Source organism: Ranitomeya imitator, chromosome 1, assembly GCF_032444005.1.
Source record: "Ranitomeya imitator isolate aRanImi1 chromosome 1, aRanImi1.pri, whole genome shotgun sequence".
Classification (NCBI taxonomy): domain Eukaryota; kingdom Metazoa; phylum Chordata; class Amphibia; order Anura; family Dendrobatidae; genus Ranitomeya; species Ranitomeya imitator.
In genome coordinates, this window is record NC_091282.1 from 858005909 (window position 1) to 858028660 (window position 22752).

The 22752-nt window shown below is 45.4% G+C and overlaps 1 protein-coding gene across 1 annotated transcript in view; it reads right to left on the reverse strand.

The window, feature by feature from the left end:
- POLR2B (RNA polymerase II subunit B) overlaps nucleotides 1-22752 on the reverse strand; it is a 78786-nt gene that overhangs the window by 35628 nt on the left and 20406 nt on the right. Inside the window, exon 8 of the mRNA XM_069742013.1 lies at nucleotides 11825-12021. Coding sequence (XP_069598114.1) covers nucleotides 11825-12021 — 197 coding nt within the window. The remainder of the gene's footprint in view (nucleotides 1-11824; nucleotides 12022-22752) is intronic.

Here is a 22752-nt window from a genome sequence, read left to right on the forward strand (position 1 = left end):
GTTGTACAGTACCATGTAAACCTATGGAAAACCAAATCCACAGTGCCCATGCTGCAGAAAATACCACGCAGAAACGCTGTGGTTTATTTTTCGCAGCATGTCAATTCTTTGTGCGGATTCCGCAGCATTTGACACCTGCTCCTCAATAGGAATCCGCAGGTGTAAAAACGCAGGTGACATCCGCACAAAAAAGCAGGAAATCCACGGGTAATCCGCAGGTAAAATGCAGTACGTTTTACCTGTGGATTTTTCAAAAGCTGTGCAGAAAAATCCGCACACGAATCTGCAACGTGGGCACATAGCCTTAGACTGGTTTTGGCTCTCGAAAAGGCTGAGTAGAACGAACCGGATGATTTTTTTGAAAGATGGTTACTGGATACCTTTGGCAAGGATACCCTCACTCCTTTGTTTGCAGTGGAGAAAGCACACAGGGTCCACATGAGACCAGGCTCAGTGGGCAGATCACAAGGAACATATTGATCAAAGTCCTACACTACAAGGACCCATATATCATATTAAGGAAAGCAAGAGAGAAGCAGGATATTAAGCTCGGGGGACAGAAATTCTCCTTTTTCTCCAGACTTCTCAGTGGAGGTCCAGTGTAAAAGGTCTCAATTTCTAGACATAAAAAGGAGGATTAGGGCGCTGGACCTACAATACTCAATGATTTACTCTGCCAAGCTCAGAGTGGTCGCACTTTGCACTACCACATTCTTTGAGTCCTCAAAAGACGTACTCAGATTTTATTATTATTATACATTTTTATAGCGCCATTTATTCCATGGCGCTTTACATGTGAATACGAGGCAAATATAGACAAATACATTAAACATGAGCAGATAACAGGCACACGGGTACATAAGGAGGGAGGACCCTGCCCGCGAGGGCTCACAGTCTGCAGGGGATGGGTGATGAAACACTAGGAGAGGGTAGGGCAGGTTGCGCGGCGGTTCAGTAACTTCAGATGGCTGAACAGTCATGAGTAACAAATCTGGCAGGAGGCTGGAGGGGCCAGAAGGGCACGTGATAGTCCTAATGTACGCTGAAAGTCCCTTCTCACTACCCGTTAGTATCTCCAGCAGGCCTCTCTGCTGCAGTACAGTTACAATGTGTCATCAATACTATTGTCTGCAGCTGCGTACACCTACTGGTTAAAGTTTTGATTGAGCCCCATCCCAGGTTTACAACATTAATTGTAGGGGGTTCTTCTGCATAAAAATTGTTAATACTTTTAAGAACTGGGAGTACGGTTAAATGGAACCGGTCGGTAGTTTTGGCCAATAAGAGATACGGCCACCACCTTTCAGGGCTGATATACAGTATTCTATAGTGCTGTATATCTGCCCCCAACCTGACATGTAAAAGAAAAAGAACTTTTATTATACTTACCTGCGGGGCAGTCCGGTCCGATGGGTGTCGCTCTTCTTGGTCCAGTGCCTCCCATCCTCTTGCGATGCTGCCCTCCTACTTGCTTCGTGTGGATGACGCATCTCCTCGGCACCGCTTTCCTGCGCAGGCATACTTCTCTGCCCTGTTGAGGGCAGAACAAAGTACTGCAGTGAGCAGGTGCTGGGAAAGGTCACAGAGTCCCAGGCGCACTTCAGTACTTTGCTCTGACCTCGACAGGGCAGGGAAGTACGCCTGCACAGGAGCGCTGTGCCGAGGAGACTGTGTGGATGACGAAAGGACGCGTCATCCACACACAGCTAGCAGGAGGATAGGGATCGGAAGAAGATGGGAGGTGCCGGACCAAGACCAGCAACACCCATTGGACCGGACTACTCTGCAGGTAAGTATAATAAAATGTATTTTTCTTCTCTTACAAGTTGGGTTGGGGGCAGATAAACAGCATTATAGAATGCTGTACAGCGGGTACAGAAAGTATTCAGACCCCTTTAAATTTGTCACTCGGTTTCATTGCAGCCATTTGGTAAATACAAAAAAGTTCTTTTTTTTCTCATTAATGTACACTATGCGCCCCCATCTTGACTGAAAAAAAACAGATGTAGTAATTTTTGCAAATTTATTAAAAAAGAAAAACTGAAATATCACATGGTCATAAGTATTCTGACCCTTTGCTCAGTATTGAGTAGAAGCACTCTTGAGCTAGTACAGCCACGAGTCTTCTTGGAAATGATGCAACAATTTTTCTACACCTGGATTCGGGGGTCCTCTGCCATTCTTCCTTGTAGATTCTCTCCAGTTCCGTCAGGTTTAATGGTGAACGTTGGTGGACAGCCATTTTCAGGTCTCTCCAGAGATGCTCAATTGGGTTTAGGTCTGGGCTCTGGCTGGGCCAGTCAAGAATGGTCACAGAGTTGTTCTGAAGCCACTCCTTTGTTATTTTAGCTGTGTGCTTAGGGTCATTGTCTTGTTGGAAGGTGAACCTCTGGTGGTCCCAAGCATCTTCCATTTAAGGATTATGGAGGCCCTGTGCTATTACGAACCTTGAGTACTGCAGAAATTCTGTTGCACCATTGGCCAGGTCTGTGCCTTGCCACAATTCTGTCTCTGAGCTCCTTGGCCAGTTCCTTTGACCTCATGATTCTCATTTGGTCTGACATGCACTGTGAGCTGTGAGGTCTTATATAGACAGGTGTGTGCCTTTACAAATCAAGTCCTATCAGTTTAATTAAACACAGCTGGACTCCAATGAAGGAGTAGAACCATCTTAAGGAGGATCACAAGGAAATGGACAGCATGTGACTTAAATATGAGAGTCTGAGCAAAGGGTCTGAATACTTATGACCATGTGATATTTACATTTTTTTTTTTATTAAATTTGTAAACATTTCTACATTTCTGTTTTTTTTCAGTCAAGATAGGGTGCGCAGAGTACATTAATTAGAAAAAAATAACTGCAATGAAACAAAGAGTGAAAAATTTAAAGGGGTCTGAATACTTTCCGTACCCACAGTAAATCAGCCCTGAAAGGTGATGGCCGTATTTCTTATCGGCCAAACCTGGTGATAGGTTCACTTTAACTCACAAGATCATCTTCTTTCATGGAGGCTCTTAACCCCTCTGTGACCTTAGACGTACTATCCCGTCGAGGTGCCCTGGGCTTATCTGACCCTGGACGGGATAGTACGTCATAGCCGATCGGCCGCGCTCACGGGGGGAGCGCGGCCGATCGCGGCCGGGTGTCAGCTGCTTATCGCAGCTGACATCCGGCACTATGTGCCAGGAGCGGTCACGGACCGCCCCCGGCACATTAACCCCTGGCACACCGCGATCAAAGATGATCGCGATGTGCCGGCGGTGCAGGGAAGCACCGCGCAGGGAGGGGGCTCCCTGCGGGCTTCCCTGAGCCCCCCGCAGCAACGCGATGTGATCGCGTTGCTGCGAGGGTCTCCTCACCTCCCTCCCTGCTCGAGCCCCGGATCCAAGATGGCCGCGGATCCGGGTCCTGCAGGGAGGGAGGTGGCTTCACAGAGCCTGCTCAGAGCAGGCACTGTGAAGCAGCCTGCACTCCTATCAGATCAGTGATCTGACAGAGTGCTGTGCAAACTGTCAGATCACTGATCTGTGATGTCCCCCCCTGGGACAAAGTAAAAAAGTAAAAAAAAAAATTTTCCAAATGTGTAAAAAAAATAAAAAAAAAATTCCAAAATAATGAAAAAAAAAAAAAATATTATTCCCATAAATACATTTCTTCATCTAAATAAAAAAAAAAACCAATAAAAGTACACATATTTAGTATCGCCGCGTCCGTAACGACCCGACCTATAAAACTGTCCCACTAGTTAACCCCTTCAGTAAACACCGTAAGAAAAAAAAAAAAAAACGAGGCAAAAAACAACGCTTTATTATCATACCGCCGAACAAAAAGTGGAATAACACGCGATCAAAAGGACAGATATAAATAACCATGGTACCGCTGAAAGCGTCATATTGTCCCGCAAAAAAAGAGCCGCCATACAGCATCATCAGCAAAAAAATAAAAAAGTTATAGTCCTGAGAATAAAGCGATGCAAAAATAATTATTTTTTCTGTAAAATAGTTTTTATCGTATAAAAGCACCAAACCATAAAAAAATGATATAAATGAGGTATCGCTGTAATCGTACTGACCCGAAGAATAAAACTGCTTTATCAATTTTACCAAACGCGGAACGGTATAAACGCCTCCCCCAATAGAAATTCATGAATAGCTGGCTTTTGGTCATTCTTCCTCACAAAAATCGGAATAAAAAGCGATAAAAAAATGTCACGTGCCCAAAAATGTTTTCAATAAAAACGTCAACTCGTCCCGCAAAAAACAAGACCTCACATGACTCTGTGGACCAAAATATGGAAAAATTATAGCTCTCAAAATGTGGTATTGCAAAAAATATTTTTTGCAATAAAAAGGGTCTTTCAGTGTGTGACGGCTGCCAATCATAAAAATCCGCTAAAAAACTCGCTATAAAAGTAAATCAAACCCCCCTTCATCACCCCCTTAGTTAGGGAAAAATAAAAAAAAATGTATTTATTTCCATTTTCCCATTAGGGCTAGGGTTAGGGCTAGGGTTAGGGCTAGGGTTAGGGCTAGGGCTAGGGCTAGGGCTAGGGTTAGGGTTAGGGCTAGGGTTAGGGCTAGGGTTAGGGCTAGGGTTAGGGCTAGGGTTAGGGCTAGGGTTAGGGCTAGGGTTAGGGTTAGGGTTGGGGCTACAGTTAGGGTTGGGGCTAAAGTTAGGGTTAGGGTTTAGATTACATTTACAGTTGGGAATAGGGTTGGGATTAGGGTTAGGGGTGTGTCAGGGTTAGAGGTGTGGTTAGGGTTACCGTTGGAATTAGGGTTAGGGGTGTGTTTAGATTAGGGTTTCAGTTATAATTGGGGGGTTTCCACTGTTTCGGCACATCAGGGGCTCTCCAAACACGACATGGCGTCCGATCTCAATTCCAGCCAATTCTGCGTTGAAAAAGTAAAACAGTGCTCCTTCCCTTCCGAACTCTCCTGTGTGCCCAAACAGGGGTTTACCCCAACATATGGGGTATCAGCGTACTCAGGACAAATTGGACAACAACTTTTGTGGACCAATTTCTCCTGTTACCCTTGGGAAAATACAAAACTGGGGGCTAAAAAATAATTTTTGTGGGAAAACAAAAAGATTTTTTATTTTCACGGCTCTGCGTTATAAACTGTAGTGAAATACTTGGGGGTTCAAAGCTCTCACAACACATCAAGATGAGTTCCTTAGGGGGTCTACTTTCCAAAATGGTGTCACTTGTGGGGGGTTTCTACTGTTTAGGTACATTAGGGGCTCTGCAAACGCAATGTGACGCCTGCAGACCATTCCATCTAAGTCTGCATTCCAAATGGCGCTCCTTCCCTTCCGAACCCTCCCATGCGCCCAAACGGTGGTTCCCCCCCACATATGGGGTATCAGCGTACTCAGGACAAATTGGACAACAACTTTTGGGGTCCAATTTCTCCTGTTACCCTAGGGAAAATACAAAACTGGGGGCTAAAAAATAATTTTTGTGGGAAAAAAATTTTGTTTTATTTTTATGGCTCTGCATTATAAACTTCTGTGAAGCCCTTGGTGGGTCAAAGTGCTCACCACACATCCAGATAAGTTCCTTAGGGGGTCTACTTTCCAAAATGGTGTCACTTGTGGGGGGTTTCAATGTTTAGGCACATCAGTGGCTCTCCAAACGCAACATGGCGTCCCATCTCAATTCCTGTCAATTTTGCATTGAAAAGTCAAACGGCGCTCCTTCCCTTCCGAGCTCTCCCATGCGCCCAAACAGTGGTTTACTGCCACATATGGGGTATCAGCGTACTCGGGACAAATTGGACAACAACTTTTGAGGTCCAATTTCTTCTCTTACCCTTGGAAAAATAAAAAATTGGGGGCAAAAATATAATTTTTGTGAAAAAATATGATTTTTTATTTTTACGGTTCTGCATTATAAACTTCTGTGAAGCACTTGGTGGGTCAAAGTGCTCACCACACCTCTAGGACAAATTGGACAACAACTTTTTGGGTCCAATTTCTCCTGTTACCCTTGGTAAAATAAAACAAATTGGAGCTGAAGTAAATTTTTTGTGTAAAAAAGTTAAATGTTCATTTTTATTTAAACATTCCAAAAATTCCTATTAAACACCTGAAGGGTTAATAAACTTCTTGAATGTGGTTTTGAGCACCTTGAGGGGTGCAGTTTTTAGAATGGTGTCACACTTGGGCATTTTCTATCATATAGACCCCTCAAAATGACTTCAAATGAGACGTGGTCCCTAAAAAAAAATGGTGTTGTAAAAATGAGAAATTGCTGGTCAACTTTTAACCCTTATAACTCCCTAACAAAAAAAAAATTGGTTCCAAAATTATGCTGATGTAAAGGAGACATGTGGGAAATGTTACTTATTAAGTATTTTGTGTGACATATCTCTGTGATTTAATTGCATAAATATTCAAAGTTTGAAAATTGCGAAATTTTCAAAATTTTCGCCAAATTTCCGTTTTTTTCACAAATAAACGCAGGTACTATCAAAGAAATTTTACCACTATCATGAAGTACAATATGTCACGAGAAAACAATGTCAGAATCACCAGGATCCGTTGAAGCGTTTCGGAGTTATAACCTCATAAAGGGACAGTGGTCAGAATTGTAAAAATTGGCCTGGTCATTAACGTGCAAACCACCCTTGGGGGTAAAGGGGTTAAAGATGGATACTAGGATTGATTTAGTTTTTTTTTTTTTTTATTATTCATAGGTTGAGTAACAACTCTAAAAAAATTCTTCAATATATAAAAAGATTAAACTCCACAATAGTAGGGTTACAGGAGAGCCATCTAACAAATGACATAAGATACATAGGTCCCAGATAGGGTATACCTTGCAAGTGGGTTAGTCTAATTGTACATAAAAGTATCCCATTTATGCATATTGACTCCTTTAAAGACCGGGACGGTAGATTTGTTGCGGCTATATGTAAGATCCAGCACTTTGAATGTATCACTACACAGTCTATATAACAAAAAAATTATGGCGAGAATGGCGGTATAGCCAGATATACCCTCAATGATACCGGAGAATTTTGATTTTGGTTTCTGGTAGGGGGAAATACTTTATCCCCCTTTGGTCGCCTAATCAGAGAGGTGGGGCTGTTTGACATTTGGAGGGAGAATTAACCAAATGTAACCCCTTCACCCTCGAGCATGGTGTCACTTTCATGACCAGACCAAATTTTACAATTCTGACCAGTGTCACTTTATGTAGTAGTAACTCTGGAATACTTCAACGAATCCCACTGATTCAAAGAATGCTTTTTCGTGACATTGTACTTCATGAGTGTGGTAAAACTTATTTGATATGATTTGCGTTTGTGAAAAAATTGGAAATTTGGCAAAATTTTTTTGAAAATGTAGCAACATCAGAGGAGAACATCCATGTACATTGCACCATGAAAAGAAGGTGCGCCAGGTGCGATGTTAGATGCGCATGGATACGGGTTTCCTAGCACAAATCATGGTAGAAGAAACCCCTGGAGAGAATCCGGCTTGGGCTATAATCCAGGATTCAACAGCCACGCCGTCATAGACAGGGCCCCGGAGTTCTGGTGGCAAATCGGGCCCTGTGAGAGAAGATCCATGCGATCTGGAAGCCGCCAGGGGACGTCGGCGACCATTTGGACGAGTTCCGCGTACCATGCTCGGCGCGGCCAGTCCGGCGCGATAAGGATCACCGGTCTCCCCTCTGCCCTGATCTTCTTGATGACCCTCGGGAGCAGTGGAAGGGGAGGAAAAATGTACGGCAGCTGGAACCGATGCCACGGAAGAACCAGAGCACCTGCTCCGATGGCGCAAGGATCGCGGGATCGAGCAATGAACTGGGGAACCTGGTTGTTTAGCCATGAGGCCATGAGATCCACATCCGGCATCCCCCAGCGAAAACAAATCTGCTGGAAGACCGCGTTATGCCGCGGTGTAACGTAGTCCGTTAAACGGGGCCACATAACGCAATGTGACCCTAACCTTAGCCGCATCTATGGAAGCGTTAACTACGAAGTCTCCGGCCTGAGCTATATGGTTAGAGAGTCTGGCCGCCTCTGGGCGAAGATTACTGCCGTGGACAGTAGAGGTTAACACCTCTGCCCAGACAGCCATTGCCTTAGCCAACCAGGTAGCAGCAAAAGATGGAAGGATTGCTGCTCCTGAGGCCTCAAAGACTGAGCGAGCCAGGTAGTCAATTTGACGGTCAGAAGGGTTTTTGACCGATGAACCGTCGGACAGAGACAGGATTGTTTTGGATGCGAGTCGCGATATGGCAGGATCCACAGAAGGAGAGAGAAGCAACTCCTTCATTAGGTCCTTGGAGAAAGGATATTTGGCTTCCGTGGCCTTTTGAGCCGTAAATCGCTTATCCGAGTGTTCCCTGTGTTTTTGGACAACGTCCTGAAACTCAGGGTGAGTAGCAAATCTCTTTTGGACGCGCTTAGTCTTTTTAAAAGACACGACGTGTTCCTGAGGGGATACGGATTCCTCGTCCACCATTAGTATTTTGTTGACTGCCTAAATAAGGGAGTCAAGTGTCTCCGATCGAGGAGTCTTGTGTTAAAGATTCCTCCGACTCGTATTCCGAGTCATGTACGCTGCGACCCTCAGGGGAAGGGGAGCGAGAAGTGGAGCTCGCAGATGCTGAAGCTCGAGCGTGTACGGGGGACGAGGCATGGGTTCTTTTCCTAGAACCCCGAGATTCCCGTAGTACAGTACGCCCCCTGTGGTCGGACGGCCCCGTACAGGCGCCAGATTCCGTCGCGGTCAACGGAGGAGAGTTCTGGCTTAGGGAGGATCCCCGGAAAGATTCCAATGCCTTGGCCAAAGAATCCATCGAACGTGACAAGGAAGCGGCCCACTCAGGAGGCTTAGGCTCGACGGCGTCGGTGGAGACATGGGATGAGGAGGCAGAAGGCGGCTGCGCACAGGCCGGGTCACAGTTCTGGCACAAAGGAGTAATGTGGGCACGTGGCAAAGCAGAATTGCAAGTGGCACATGAAGTAAAAAACAGTGTGCTTCTTATTGCCCCTTTTTGCCTCCTTAGATTGAGACATAGTGTATGTCTATACCTCCAATAAACTGTGATAGCGGGGCTATGCAGAGAAGGGGTTAAGCTTTTCCCTACAGAGTGGAGCAGCTTACCCACGGTTCTGTGCTGGCGTCCCCAGGGAGGAAGAGAGGAAAACTAGCGTTTTCGGCAGATTTCCCTGCAGAAGTGGAGTCCCAAGATGGCGCCCGAGATTTTGCAGGGTTCTTCTCGTTCAGAGCAAGAAGCGCCTGAGAGGTGGGTGGGGCTCCAGCGGTGGGCGGGAATTTCGACTGCGGCCTAGTCCGGCTGAAGAAGCCGGGGCCTAAATTTATGGAGCCTGACGGCGGGACGCACCGGCGGCCACGATGTAGTGCCGAATGATCGCCGCTGGCGGCTAGCCAGCGGCACCTCTTCCCAGGGACCCGGACCGCACCTTCCCACGCAGGTAGCGTGAGGAAGGGTACTACTCACCGAGTAGAGATGCAGCCTCCAGCTCAATTGATCCTCCCTATGCCGGGGGATGGAGAGTGTCTGTGCGACTTCCTATGTGCCTGCCGCAGGGAACTTACGGCTGAGCTTGCAGGCAGTACAGCCTGATACCAAGAATAAAGCTGTTCTCTCTTAGATATAACAAAGGCCTTTGATAGTGTTGAGTGAAAATATATGTGGGCACTGCTTAAGGAAACGGGATTTGGGCCTAAATTTATCAAATTAATAATGCAACTGTACAAGACCCCAAGGGGGATATGTTGGAGAGTCTTGATCTTTTTAGGAGAATAAGTGAAGGCTATCCTCTATCGCTTCTGCTTTTTGCTATTGCAATAGAACTTTAAAGGGAACCTCTCACCTCCCCCTTGGCGTTTTTAACTAATAGAGCCACCTTGTGCAGCACTAATGCTGCATTCTGTCAAGGTGGCTCTTTTAGTTGGGGTCCCTTCCAACGCTGAAATATTAGTTTTTATAATTTATCCCTCATACCTGTAGTCTGTCCGGGGGTCACATCTTATCCCGCCAGACTCAAACACCTCCCAGCCATCCCTCAGCCCCTCCATGCGCCGCCTCCTCTGCAGTCATTAACGCCCCTGGCACCTGTGCTGTAAGTTCTTTTTTCAGGCATGCGCAGTTTGCGCTGCCCTTCAACTCCCATCACATGATGGGAACTTGCAGCGCAGGTCACGGGGACGTTAATGACTACAGAGAAGGCGGCGCAAGGAAGGGCTGAGGGATGGCTGGGAGGCGTTTGTGTCCAGGGGGGGGGAAGACATGCCCCCCGGACAGACTACAGGTATGGGGGGGCAAATTATAAAAACAAATATTTCAGCGTTGGAAGGGACCCCAAGTAAAAGATAAAATGCAGCATTAGTGCTGCACAAGGTGGCTCTTTTAGTTAAAAACCCCGGGGGGAGGGGGGGTTTTGGGGTGACAGTTTCCATTTAAGACTATATTCGCACAACCTGCTCTCTTGACAGTAAAGAAGCTGTTTTTGGCTGCATGTTTTTGGTCTCATGTGCATGTTGATAAAGTTTAGTGTCCTCCAAAAAACATGATGCAACTTCCTTAAGGTTTTTGCACCAAAAACACAGCAAAACCTTTTTGCAGCGTTTTTGCACTTACTCATTGCTTTCTAAGGCTAGGGTCACATTGCGTTAGTGCAATCCGTTTAGCGCTAGCGGATTGCGCTAACGCAATGTTTTTAAAGGGTCGCGTTAACGTCCCCGCTCTCGCAGATCCCCGATCTGCGAGAGCGGGGAACGGACCTCGGGCGCGCCGCGGACGCTGCAAGCAGCGTCCGAGGCGCGCTACAAAAGACCGGCGCATAGCTAGCGCGTGCCGAAAATGACACGCGCTAGCAATGCGCTGGTACATTGCGGGCAATGGGAGCGCTAACGGACGCGTTGCATGGCGTTAATTTCGCCGTGCAACGCTGTCCGTTAGCGCTCTGACCAAAACGCAATGTGACCCCAGCCTAAGAAGTGACATGCTGCAGTAGGATTACGAAAATTGCTGAGTTTTGCAGTAAGCAAAAAAAAAAAAAGTGTGTGAATGAGATTTCTGAAATTTCAATGTTTTTGCTCGTACTGTAAAATGCAGTTTAAAACTTCAAAGCCTTTTGAATTGTCATAGTTCTCCATTAGGACAAACCACAGTGGTTTGTTCTGTTGAAGAAGTGTGACACTTTGAAACGCACTGACTAATAAACTGCATTCCTGGACTCCTAACTCCTCCATTACTCATCCGCCGGCAGCGCAGATTTAATCCGTTTTCACCCCAATTCTTGATGTTCTCATAGCTGTGGGTCTGCAGCAGCCAAGGCCTTTTTAGCAGTTGTGATCACACAACCCTACCAGTTGAGCACCACTGCCTACATTTCATTAACTTTTATCTAGATAAGACCATAAAGTGTTTATTGTAATTCCAGCTCTATATTCTAATCTCAGACAATGGCGTTTAAATGGAATGCTCACTGGTACTCGCATCCAACAGCTCCCATTGGGTTCCTGATGGGTTACCATGGCAGCTGGATCACAAATTATTCAGTATGGAGCATGACATTTTTTTTTACCTTTCAAGCATGACTGGAGCACATTTGCATAAAAATTTAGGTACTTTTTAAAAAATTTTGAATCAAGTCACAAACATCTGGAAATAAGAAACGATAGTGAACATAAAAAAAAATCCTGGCAAATATAAATTAAAAAAAAAAAAGATGCAAGTTAGAAAAATTTAGCACAAATCAAAACAAGCTTAAAACATCAACGCTAGACAGTGGCAAATGCAATAATGAAAGAAAAATTTAACTCAAACCTCACCCTAAAAAGTAGGCTTTTTTAGTCTCACAGAAATCACTGACACCAACATGTGGAAGCATCTCTTTTTGAAGAACTTCCTTGGCATATTTGATTCTTTTTTCCTTGGTGACACCAGGCTTAGCGCCTCTAGAACCAATGAAATTCAAAGCAACATTCTGTTCTTGGATAACAAAGGCTTCATCTAGGGAAGGCTTGACCTGTTGAAAACAAGACAATGGGTCCTAAAAATTGCCAAAAAAATTCTCCCAAAAACAAAAATGTGTTGTAGCCCAAAGTGCCACTGTAGCGTGAATAAAAATCATGCAAGTCTTTGCCACATTATTGAAGCATCTTCTACTTCGGCGAAACAGAAATTTATACCAAGTTCAAAACAAGTTTGGGCATTCGCAAATACAACCCAGTGATGTCCACATAGACGCACGTTTACCATACTTTTAAAGCTACCATGGTAGACTAGTCGAGAAGACTTGTGCTCGGCGGCTTGCCGTCAGGGAGTCACCCCCAAGCGTGTTTTCACCTTCATGACCTGGCCAAATTTTACAATTCTGAGCAGTGCCACTTTATGTGGTAATAACACTGGAACACTTCCAACGGATTCCACGGTTTCAGAGAATATTTTTACGTGTCTCGTTTTACTTCATGATAGTGGTCAAATTTCTTCCATATGACTTATTTGTGAAAAAAATTGGAAATTTGGTGAAAATTTTTGCAATTTCAAACTTAATTTTATGCCCTTAAAATCAGAGTTATGTCACACAAAATGGTTAATAAAAAACATTTGCTACATCTCTACTTTACAGCAGCACAATTTTTTAAAACTTTTTTGTTACAAAGTTAGAAGGGTTAAAAGGTTGTCATGTGCAAGTTTGTTACCTGAGGATGATGAACCGGTCCCTGGGAAAGAAGGTTCGGAAGCTCCAGATGTACCCAGGGGTCGGAGATGGACATCACCCTCAGCCAAGAAAACCACATCATCTTTGGCCAGAAGCACCATTAAGATCACTTTTGCCCTGTCTTCCCGGACTTTCCTCAGAACCGCCAAAATTAGGGCAGTTGGAGGAAAAGCATAGGCTAGATAGTGGTCACATGGAATCATGAAGGCATCTAACACTATGAGGTTCCCTTTGGGGTCTATTGAGCAGAATAAATCTACTTTCCTGTTCCGACTGTTGGCGAATAAATCTATGGAAGGACGTCCCCACATTTCTGCGACCTGATCAAACATTGACTGATTTAGTTCCCATTTTCCCTGTCTCAGAAGGGTCCAACTCAGGAAGTCTGCTCTGCAATTTTCTGTCCCTCTTATGTGCAGTGCAGATAGAGACCCAAGTTGCCCCTGGCAATCAGAATACCTCTGATTCTATTGAATACCAGCAATATAAATGTATCTCTTCCCCTCACCCTGACACGCCCCCGGAAGAAGCTGGTGGCGAAACGCGCGTCGGGGTGAGGGGATGCCAGGAGAACTTCTGCGACAGGTATATTGGTACACGCTTACATTCCTTTACATGCACTTGAGCCTATGGTGTTATTGCCTCGGCTAGGCGTTACTGCAATGGCACGGATTCTTGGGCTTATTACAGCCCGGGAGTTCGGTCTATATTTGATCTTAAACAATTGCCCTTTTATATTTGGGATTTATTGTATCCGTGTGTATACTTATATGCCTGCAGAACTTCGCTATCCTATGTGTGGGTGATATTTCAGCGGCCAACTATGTACCACAGGCTTAGGATCTCTGGGTATCTATGTTATTTATGATTGTCACTTATGAACATTATTTGTGGTCAAATGATGTGCCTTTATGCTGTAGTCATTTCCACTGGTTAATTTTGCACCCCCTATTACGGTTATTCCTGTTGTATTTCAATTGTTTTGAATTATTGTGAATAAAATATTGTTTTTAATTGTAGTATACCTTGTGGGATCTCTTTGTCTCATGGAGATTGACATGGGATTAGTTGTGTAGTCATGGAACCTAAGAGGGACATAGCTTTCCCGAGATATCAGGGCTATGATCTTCTGAACTTTCTCTGCCAGGAGGCGACATTCCTGATTTTTTTTTAAATGCAATATGATGCACAGATATTCCTGCACTCGGCCTGGCACGGTTTGGGATTTCTTTTGATTCAAAAGCCAGCCTAAGTTCGTCAAGTAATCCATGACTTTCTCTAGTTGTTTCTTGCAAATCATGGAGGGAGTTGACCATTATCAGAAAATCATCCAGGTATGAGACAATTAGGATATCTTGCTCCCTCAAGTGCGTCGTTACCTCTGCCACTATCTTGGTGAACACCAGTGGAGCTATGGCTAGACCGATTGGGAGGGCCGTGAACTGAGTGCTTTACTACCCCTTTTATCGAGACTGCTACCCTGAGGAATTTCTGATAGTCTCTGTGGATGAGGACGTGATAGTAGGTGTCCTTTAGTTCCAGAACAGTCATGAAATAGTCCGGAAACATTTTTACAGATGTTTTTTATTGTTTCCAATTTGAAGGTTTGAACCTTCAATAACTTGTTCAGTTTCTTTAGATTTATGATTGTCCTGAAGGTTGCATCTGTTTTTTTCTCTTCAGGAACAGTGAGGAGTAGAATCTTTCACCTTTTTCCTGGTAAGGGACCTCTTGAAGGACAGATTTCCTTATCAGGCCCAGAACCTCCTGCTCTAAGGCTAGTTGCTCTTCGTTTGAGGATCTCTGGGTTGTCACTACGAAGTTTGGTTGGGGAGTTGAGTGGAATTTAAATTTTAGACCTGATTTTAATAGGTCTAAGATCCAAGAGATGTTGGATATTATTTCCCAGGTCGAGAGAAAGAGAGATAAGATAACCTTCCCCCTCATTAGGATGGCTTCCTGTTATCATTTGGGGGGGGGGGGCGGATCTGTTGAACAAGAACCCTTTGGTCTTCCACCTTCTATCCTCCTACTTATCCTGGTCCCTGGGGGGCTTCCTCCGGATAAATTTCTTATTCCGAAAGGATTTCCTATAAGAGGTATTGCAGAGGACAGGGAAGCGGTTTTTATTATCTCCCGCTTTATCCAGAGTATCATCAAACGTAGGCTCGAATAAGAATTCGCCCTCACAGGGAATGGAGCATAATCTTGACTTTGTTTGGAGGTCTCCTGGCCAACATTTAAACCAGAGGGCTCGCCGAGCTGAATTAGAAAAAAAAATGCTGATCTGGCTGCCAGTCTGATCGAGTCCGCCGATGCGTCAGCCAAAAAAGCATATGCCCCTTTCATTACCGGGATGGAGTCTAGTATAGCGTACCTATATTTTTTTTTCTCTTAGCAGTGATTCCATCTGGTCTAGCCAGACCAGTAGTGATCTGGCAGTACAAGTCGCAACTACTGCAGGTTTTAACCCCCCGGCGGCCTCTCATGAACCCTTCAGGAAAGTATCTGCTTTTTTGGCCATGGGATCCTTCAATACCCAATGTCCTCAAAGGGAACGGAAAACTTTTTGGAAACCTTATCAGTTGCCACATCTAATTTTGGTGCCTTCTCCCAGAATGAACATGCCGGGTCATCAAATGGATATTTCCTCTTTGGGGAAAAAACTAAAAGGCCCTTTCTCTCTGTTTTTTTCTACCCTTTCCTAATTAGGGATTGGATTTTCTCATTAAGAGGGAAAGATCTTCTCTCTCTGTTCTAGTCCGCCGAACATTATGTCCTGAACTGATCTTTTTGGACGAGGGTCTACAAGCCCCATTGGTGGCCCTGACTGCTTTAACAAAGCTGTTTCCTATAAATGGAAACAGCTACGACCGCCTCTGTCTCTAGATGAAGAAGAATCGAATGTATCCAAGTCTCCCTCTTGATCCTCTAAACTGCTAGACCCAGACTCAGGGGACCTGTTCCTGGACTTTCGCTGTTTTTTCTCCTTTATCATGAACGAACTATACCTGTGACTTTATTATGGACCTAGGCTCTGAGGAAAACTTTGTTTTTTTTCCACAGATTGTTTGCTCTATACAAGAGCTGCAGAGTCTTTCTTCCCATGTAGTGGGTAACTCCTCTGGGCAAAGTGCACAGGTCCTATGTTTGGTCTTACCCGCACTTTTACTTTCTGGGATAGGCGGAGGAACCATGCTTGTAGATGGGTTCTCTCTTGGGTTCGACGCCACACTGGAGTCCTTGCTGCACTAGGACGACCTGCGAGAACGCCCACTCTCCGTTACCATGCTCGTGATGATGGGAAGGGTCCTCTTGATCAGGGCTGTGGAATCGCAGAGTCAGAGCTGGTGTCATGGAAATTGTGGAGTCGGAGGTTTGGCTTACCGACTCCACAGCCCTGCTCTTGATGTCCCGTCTCCTTATCCAGTTTTTCCTTTTGCTGTGACTGCGACAGCAGCTACTGCTGGGGTGGTGACTGGGGATGCAGAGTCTGCAGCTCCTGGTGCTCCTACACGCTCATGACTGAAGGCAAGACTGTCAAAGCTCTATCAGAAGCACTCTTCTAGTGCTTTCTGGCAGTAAATAAGCACCTCACTCACAGCATATCTGGAAGAGGATGCGCCGAACTGGATTCCCAGTCATGACTTGTAGCGCAGCATCATAGGGGCGCACCACATCCTCGCGCATGCGCACAGGAACCCAGAAGTTCCCGTGCGCGCTTCCCACCAGCGCCGACCCTGGCTGCCTGCAGAACAGGCGGTGAGAAACCAAGGAGAGGCAGCATGCCCACAGTGATGATCCATTTTCTCTGCTGCCTCTCCTCGAACATTCTAAAGGTCCACTGACAACAGTAGTAGCGCCTCAGGACACCGCACCAGCTGAGGCAGGGAACCCCCGATGCCTGAATCGGTCTTGTCCGAGGCCCAGCATCCCACGACGATCCTTCTCTTCTAGAAATCAGGTATGCCTTTACAAGTACGCCGACTGTGGGTTCCCCGTCAAGGACAGGAAACCAAATAATGCGGAAGATAGGCCCTTTTTATCTGTAGGTTTCCTGTCCTTGAAGGGCGGATCCCCTCCCTGCATGGTGCAGTCAGGATAAATTTTGTTTTAGCCCCAGATTTTACATTTTCACTCTGGAAAATGCAAAGTCTGGGGCTTATTTATCTTCAGGTGTAGTGACGATTTTGACTCCATGGGTGCTTTCCAGAAACAGGCAACAGTGTAGTGCCCAGTATGCTGTAGTCCCCAATACGCAGTAGTGCCCAGCTCGTGCTTCTGGAGACATGCACCCATAAATTAGATGGGCTCTCATGTCTACTGAAATGTTAAACATGTGGACGCTAAATGTAGTTTAGGCACACTGGAGCTCCGAATGGAGGGGCCATTTAGACTTGTGAGCAGGGGCTTACTGCGATCTTTGAGAGGCAGAATGAACAAATCAACAGCAGGGGAAGAATTTGTTTTATTTATTTTTACGCCATCCCTTGTGCAATTAAGTGATTAGACTATTATTCAGGTTAGTGCGATTACAGCGATACCAGATTTATATTGTTTTTTTCTGCTTGGCTGCTGCCACACACTAAAAGAAACTTTTTAATGCAAAAACCTATAATTTTTCCATATTTTGTCATGTGACGTCTTTTTCGCAGGACGAGTTAACAGTTTTATTGGTACCATTTTTGGACAAATGACTTTTTGATCGCTTTCTATTACGATTCTTGGGAGGCAGACTGAACAAAAATAAGCAATTAAGGATTTTTTCTTAGGGTCAGTAAGATTACAGAAATACCACATTTATATTATTTTACGTTTTGGCGCTTTTACACAAAATGCATTGCTTTATTCTCAGACCTAACACTTTATTTTTCCGCTGATAGAGGTGTATGGCGGCTTGCTTTTTTTGAGGGACAAGATGACGTATTCAGCTATACCATATTTATCTACATTCATCCGTCTGATTGTTTTTTATTCCACTTTTTGTATGGAGGTAAGAAGGCATAAAGCATAGTTGTTTTTTTTTGTTTTTTTTTTATTTAGTGTTCACTGAAAGTGTTAATTAGTGGGGCAGTGTTCCAGGTTGGTTCATCCAGAATGCAGCAATACTAAATATACTTAGTGGGTTTTTTTTACATAAAATTTCTTGTATTAACTCCTTCATTACTGGAGGTATTTCCGTTTTTCTTGCTCCCCTTCTTCCTAGAGCCATGACTTTTTTATTTTTCGGTCAATATGGCCATGTGAGGGCTTGTTTTTTGTGGGACGAGTAGTACTTTTGAACAACACCATTGGTTTTAACATATTGTGTACTGCAAAACAGGAAAAAATATTCCAAGTGTAGTGAAATTGCCAAAAAAAAAAAAAAGTGCAATCCCATAGATTTTTTTTTTTTTTTTTATGTTCACTAAATGCTAAAACTGACCTACCATTATGATTCTCCAGGTCATTACAAATTCATAGACACCAAACATGTACAGCTTTTTTATCTAAGTGGTGAAAAAAATTCCAATCTTTGGAGCAATGTTTTTATTTATTTTTTACATTTTCTGATACCCGTAGCGTCTTAATTTTTCGTGATCTCAGGTTGGGTGAGGACTTATATTTTGCACGCCGAGCTGACGTTTTTATTGATACCATTTTGGTGCAGATACGCTCTTTTGATCACCCGTTGTTGCATTTTAATGCAATGTCGTGGTGACCAAAAAAAAGTAATTCTGGCGTTTTTACTTTTTTTCTCGCTACGCCGTTTAGCGATCAGGATAATAATTTTTTTATTAATAGATCGGAGATTCTGAACGCGGCGATACCAAATAGGTGTATGTTTGATTTTTTGTATAGTTTTATTTTGAATAGGGCGAAAGGGGGGGCGATTTTAACTTTTATATTTTTAAAAACTTTTTTTTTTTTTTTTTTTTTTTACTTTTGGCATGCCTCAATAGTCTCCATGAGAGACTAGAAGCTGCCATAACCTGAACGGCTCTGCTACAAACAGGCGATGATCAGATCGCCTGTATGTAGCAGAATTACTCACTTGCTATGAGGAGACCTCTGGTTGTCATGCCAACCCCATAGGGGACCAGCGATCATGTGACTGGGGTCACAGATTGGTGGATTTCAGGCGTGCTTAATGCCACTGTCAGAGTTTGACAGTGGCATTTAACAGGTTAACAGCCACAGAAGGATCGCGATTCCTCCCACAGCTGTTAGCAGCACATCAGCTGACATGTGCAGGAAAAGATGTGGGCTCAGTGACGGAGCCCACATCAAAGGGAGGGTGTCTGACATCGGTGTATTATTATGCCCAATGTCGGAAAGGGGTTATTAGTTTTTTTTCATTTTTTTTGTTCTTTATTTTGTGATTTTTTTAAAAATATATTCTTACAATTCTTTAAAACTTTTTAACTTTCTTACCCTGTCCCAGTATGAGACATCACCTTTCCACTGACTGATTGCTGGTCTAGTACCCTGAAATGCTTTTGCATTGCAGGATATTAGAACAGTGCATCGCAAGCAGGGAGGCGGCGTGTAAGCTCCTGCTCTGAGCTTACCGACCACGGTACCTGGGTGACCCCACGGCCATCTTTTTGCCCGCAATCAACATGGAGACCATCGGCAGAACACAGCTCAATACATATAAGGTGCATGTCAGGAAGGGGTTAAACATACCTGGCTGAAATCATACAGCCAGTGCTTGATACGTTGCCTGACTCACGAACAGCATGTATCAGCTGTAAGGTTCCCTTTTAATTTCTAGAGATACATTAAAGCATTTTATTTTGGACAGTGTGAGGTCATATTCACACAATACTGGGAAAGTTCCTGATATATGTGCTAAATATGTGTATAGGGTTACATTAGTCTGACAAGGGACAAACATGGTATAAGTCAGCCTACTGGAAACACACCGAAAATAGAAACAGAGGAGCAAACAATGCCATTCCATACAACAGCAACCAAAAGGAAAGGGAAAAGAAGGGTGCGTGGAACATTTTTTTTTTTTTACATTACATGAGCCTATGGTTAAAAAGCGCAACTGTACATCATTGTTTAACCCCTTCCTGACCTATGATGCATACGCTGCGTCATGAAAGTCGGTGCCAATCCGACCTGTGACGCAGCGTATGCGTCATGGCAGGATAGCGTTCCTGCAGGTCGGGTGAAAGGGTTAACTGAAATTGCACCCGACCTGCAGGTACAGGGGGACTTGTACTTTAGCCCAGGGGGGGTGGCTTAGCCCCCACTTGGCTACGATCGCCCTGGTGACCACTTTGTCACCACCCCCCAAATCTGCTTGGAGCTAGCGTCCATGTGACGCTAGCTCTCCATTCAGATGTGGAGGGGCGGAGAAAACCATGGCTGCCTCGCTCTCCAGCTTCATGCCTTCCGTGGAAGCTGAACAGCGAGGCGCCTGCATGCTGCCCTGCCATATACTGCGATCGCCGCTGCTGCAGTTACCGCCGCCATCACCGTCGCCAGGTACTCCCCTCTGCTTCTCTTCCCCCCCCCCCCTTGCCTTGCGATTCCACGCCCCCCGACCTTCGCTCCCTCCCCCTGCCCCCTGGTGATCACCCCCTCCTCCCTGCCCCGGAGATCACCCCCCCTGCTGCTGCCGGCTGCATCCCCTGCTGCTGCCGGCTGCATTTCCTCCTGCTGCATCGCACCTGACAGCCCCCGCCCCAGTGATCCCCCTGATCGCCCCCCTGATCTTCCCCCACTGATTGCCCCCCCTAATCTCCCCCCCCCCCCCTGATCACCGCCCTGATCTGTGGATCGCCCCCTGCTCCGCTGATGTCTTCCCCTGCCACGCTGATGTCCACTCTGCCACGCTAATCTTCCCCCAGCCCCGCTGATCTCCCCCATGACCCGCTGATCTCTCCCCTTCCCCCGCTGATCTCCCCATCCCCCGCTGATCTCCCCCTGCCCTGTGGATCGCCCCCTGCTCCGCTGATGTCTCCCCCTACCCCGCAGATGTCCCCCCCTGCCCCACTGATCTCCCCTCTGCCCCGCTGAACACCCCCAGCCCCAGTTTTTCCATTAGGGTTGGGGCTAAAATTAGGGTTAGGGTTGGTGCTAAAGTTAGGGTTGGGATTAGGGGTAGGATTAGTGGGGGGTTAAAGTGGTCACCGCACATCTAGTTTCCAAAATGAAGTCACTTATAGGGGAGCTCCAATGTTTAGGCACACAGGGGCTCTCCAAATGCGACATGGTGTCCCCTAACGATTGGAGCTAATTTTTCATTCAAAAAGTCAAATGGCGCTCCTTCCCTTCCAAGCCCTGCCGTGTGCCCAAACAGTGGCTTACCCCCACATGTGAGGTATCGGTGTACTCAGGAGAAATTGCCCAATAAATTTTATGATCCGTTTATCCTGTTGCCCATGTGGAAATGAATAAATTGTGGCTAAACGAAATTTTTTGTGAAAAAAAAAAGTACTTTTTCATTTTTACAGATCAATTTGTGAAGCACCTGGGGGTTCAAAGTGCTCACTATGCATCTAGATAAGTTCCTTGGGGGGTCTAGTTTCTAAAATGGGGTCACATGTGGGGGAGCTCCAATGTTTAGGCACACAGGGGCTCTCCAAACGCAACATGGTGTCCGCTAACGATTGGAGCTAATTTTTCATTCAAAAAGTCAAATGGCGCTTCTTCCCTTCCGAGCCCTGTCGTGCACCCAAACAGTGGTTCCCCCCAACATATGGGGTATCGGCGTACTCAGGACAAATTGTACAATAACTTTTGGTGTCCAGTTTTTCCTTTTACCCTTGGGAAAATAAAAAAATTGTTGCTAAAATATCATTTTTGTGACTAAAAAGTTAAATGTTCATTTTTTCCTTCCATGTTGCTTCTGCTGCTCTGAAGCACCTGAAGGGTTAATAAACTTCTTGAATGTGGTTTTGTGCACCTTGAGGGGTGCAGTTTTTAGAATGGTGTCACTTTTGGGTATTTTCAGCCATATAGACCGCTCAAACTGACTTCAAATGTGAGGTGGTCCCTAAAAAAATGGTTTTGTAAATTTCGTTGTAAGGGTATGTTCACACGTTCAGGATTTCCATCCTTTTTTTTTCAGGACTGTTTTTTTAAAAAACTGCAGCTCTTGGCAGAAAACGCAGGTCCTTTTTTTGGTCCTTTTTTGATGCGTTTTTTGATCCTTTTTTTTATGCAGTTTTCTAACCCTAACCCTACCCCTAACCCTACCCCTATTCTAACCTTAGTGAAAAAAAAAAAAAAATCTTAATTTTTTTATTGTCCCTACCAATGGGGGTGACAAAGTGGGGGGGGTGTCATTTACTATTTTTTTATTTTGATCACTGAGATATAACCTATCTCAGTGATCAAAATGCACTTTGGAGCGAATCTGCCGGCCGGCAGATTCGGCGGGCGCACTGCGCATGCGCCCGCCATTTTGCAAGATGGCGGCGCCCAGGGAGAAGACGGCCGGACGGACACCGGGACGCCGGGTAAGTATAAGGGGGGGGAGATTAGGGCACGGGGGAGGGCATCGGAGCACTGGGGGGGGGGCATCGGAGCACGGGGGGAGGGGCATTTGAGCACGGGGGGCGGGATCGGAGCACGGGGGGGCAGCCACACTCCGCCCACGCACTTCCGCCCGCTCCCCCGCACTTCCTGCTGCAGCGGTTCTGCACATCAAATCGCAGTAAAACCCGCAGATATATTTTTGATCTGCGGGTTTTACTGCGGTTTTGACCTCACAATGGAGGTCTATGGGTGCAGAACCGCTGCGGTTCAGGAAAAAGAAGTGACATGCTCCTTCTTTTTTGCCGCAGCTATTCTGCGCGGCTTTTTAAACGAAATTCCGGATCATGTGCACAGCAGTGACTGTTTTCCATAGGGTTACATTGTTATGTACCCTGCATGGAAAACAGCTGCGGAACCGCAGCGGCAAAACCGCTGCGGTTCCGCAATAAAAAACGCACTGTGTGAACATGGCCTAAAAATGAGAAATCGCTGATCAAATTTTAACCCTTATAACTTCCTAGCAAAAAATTTTTCCAAAATTGTGCTGATGTAAAGTAG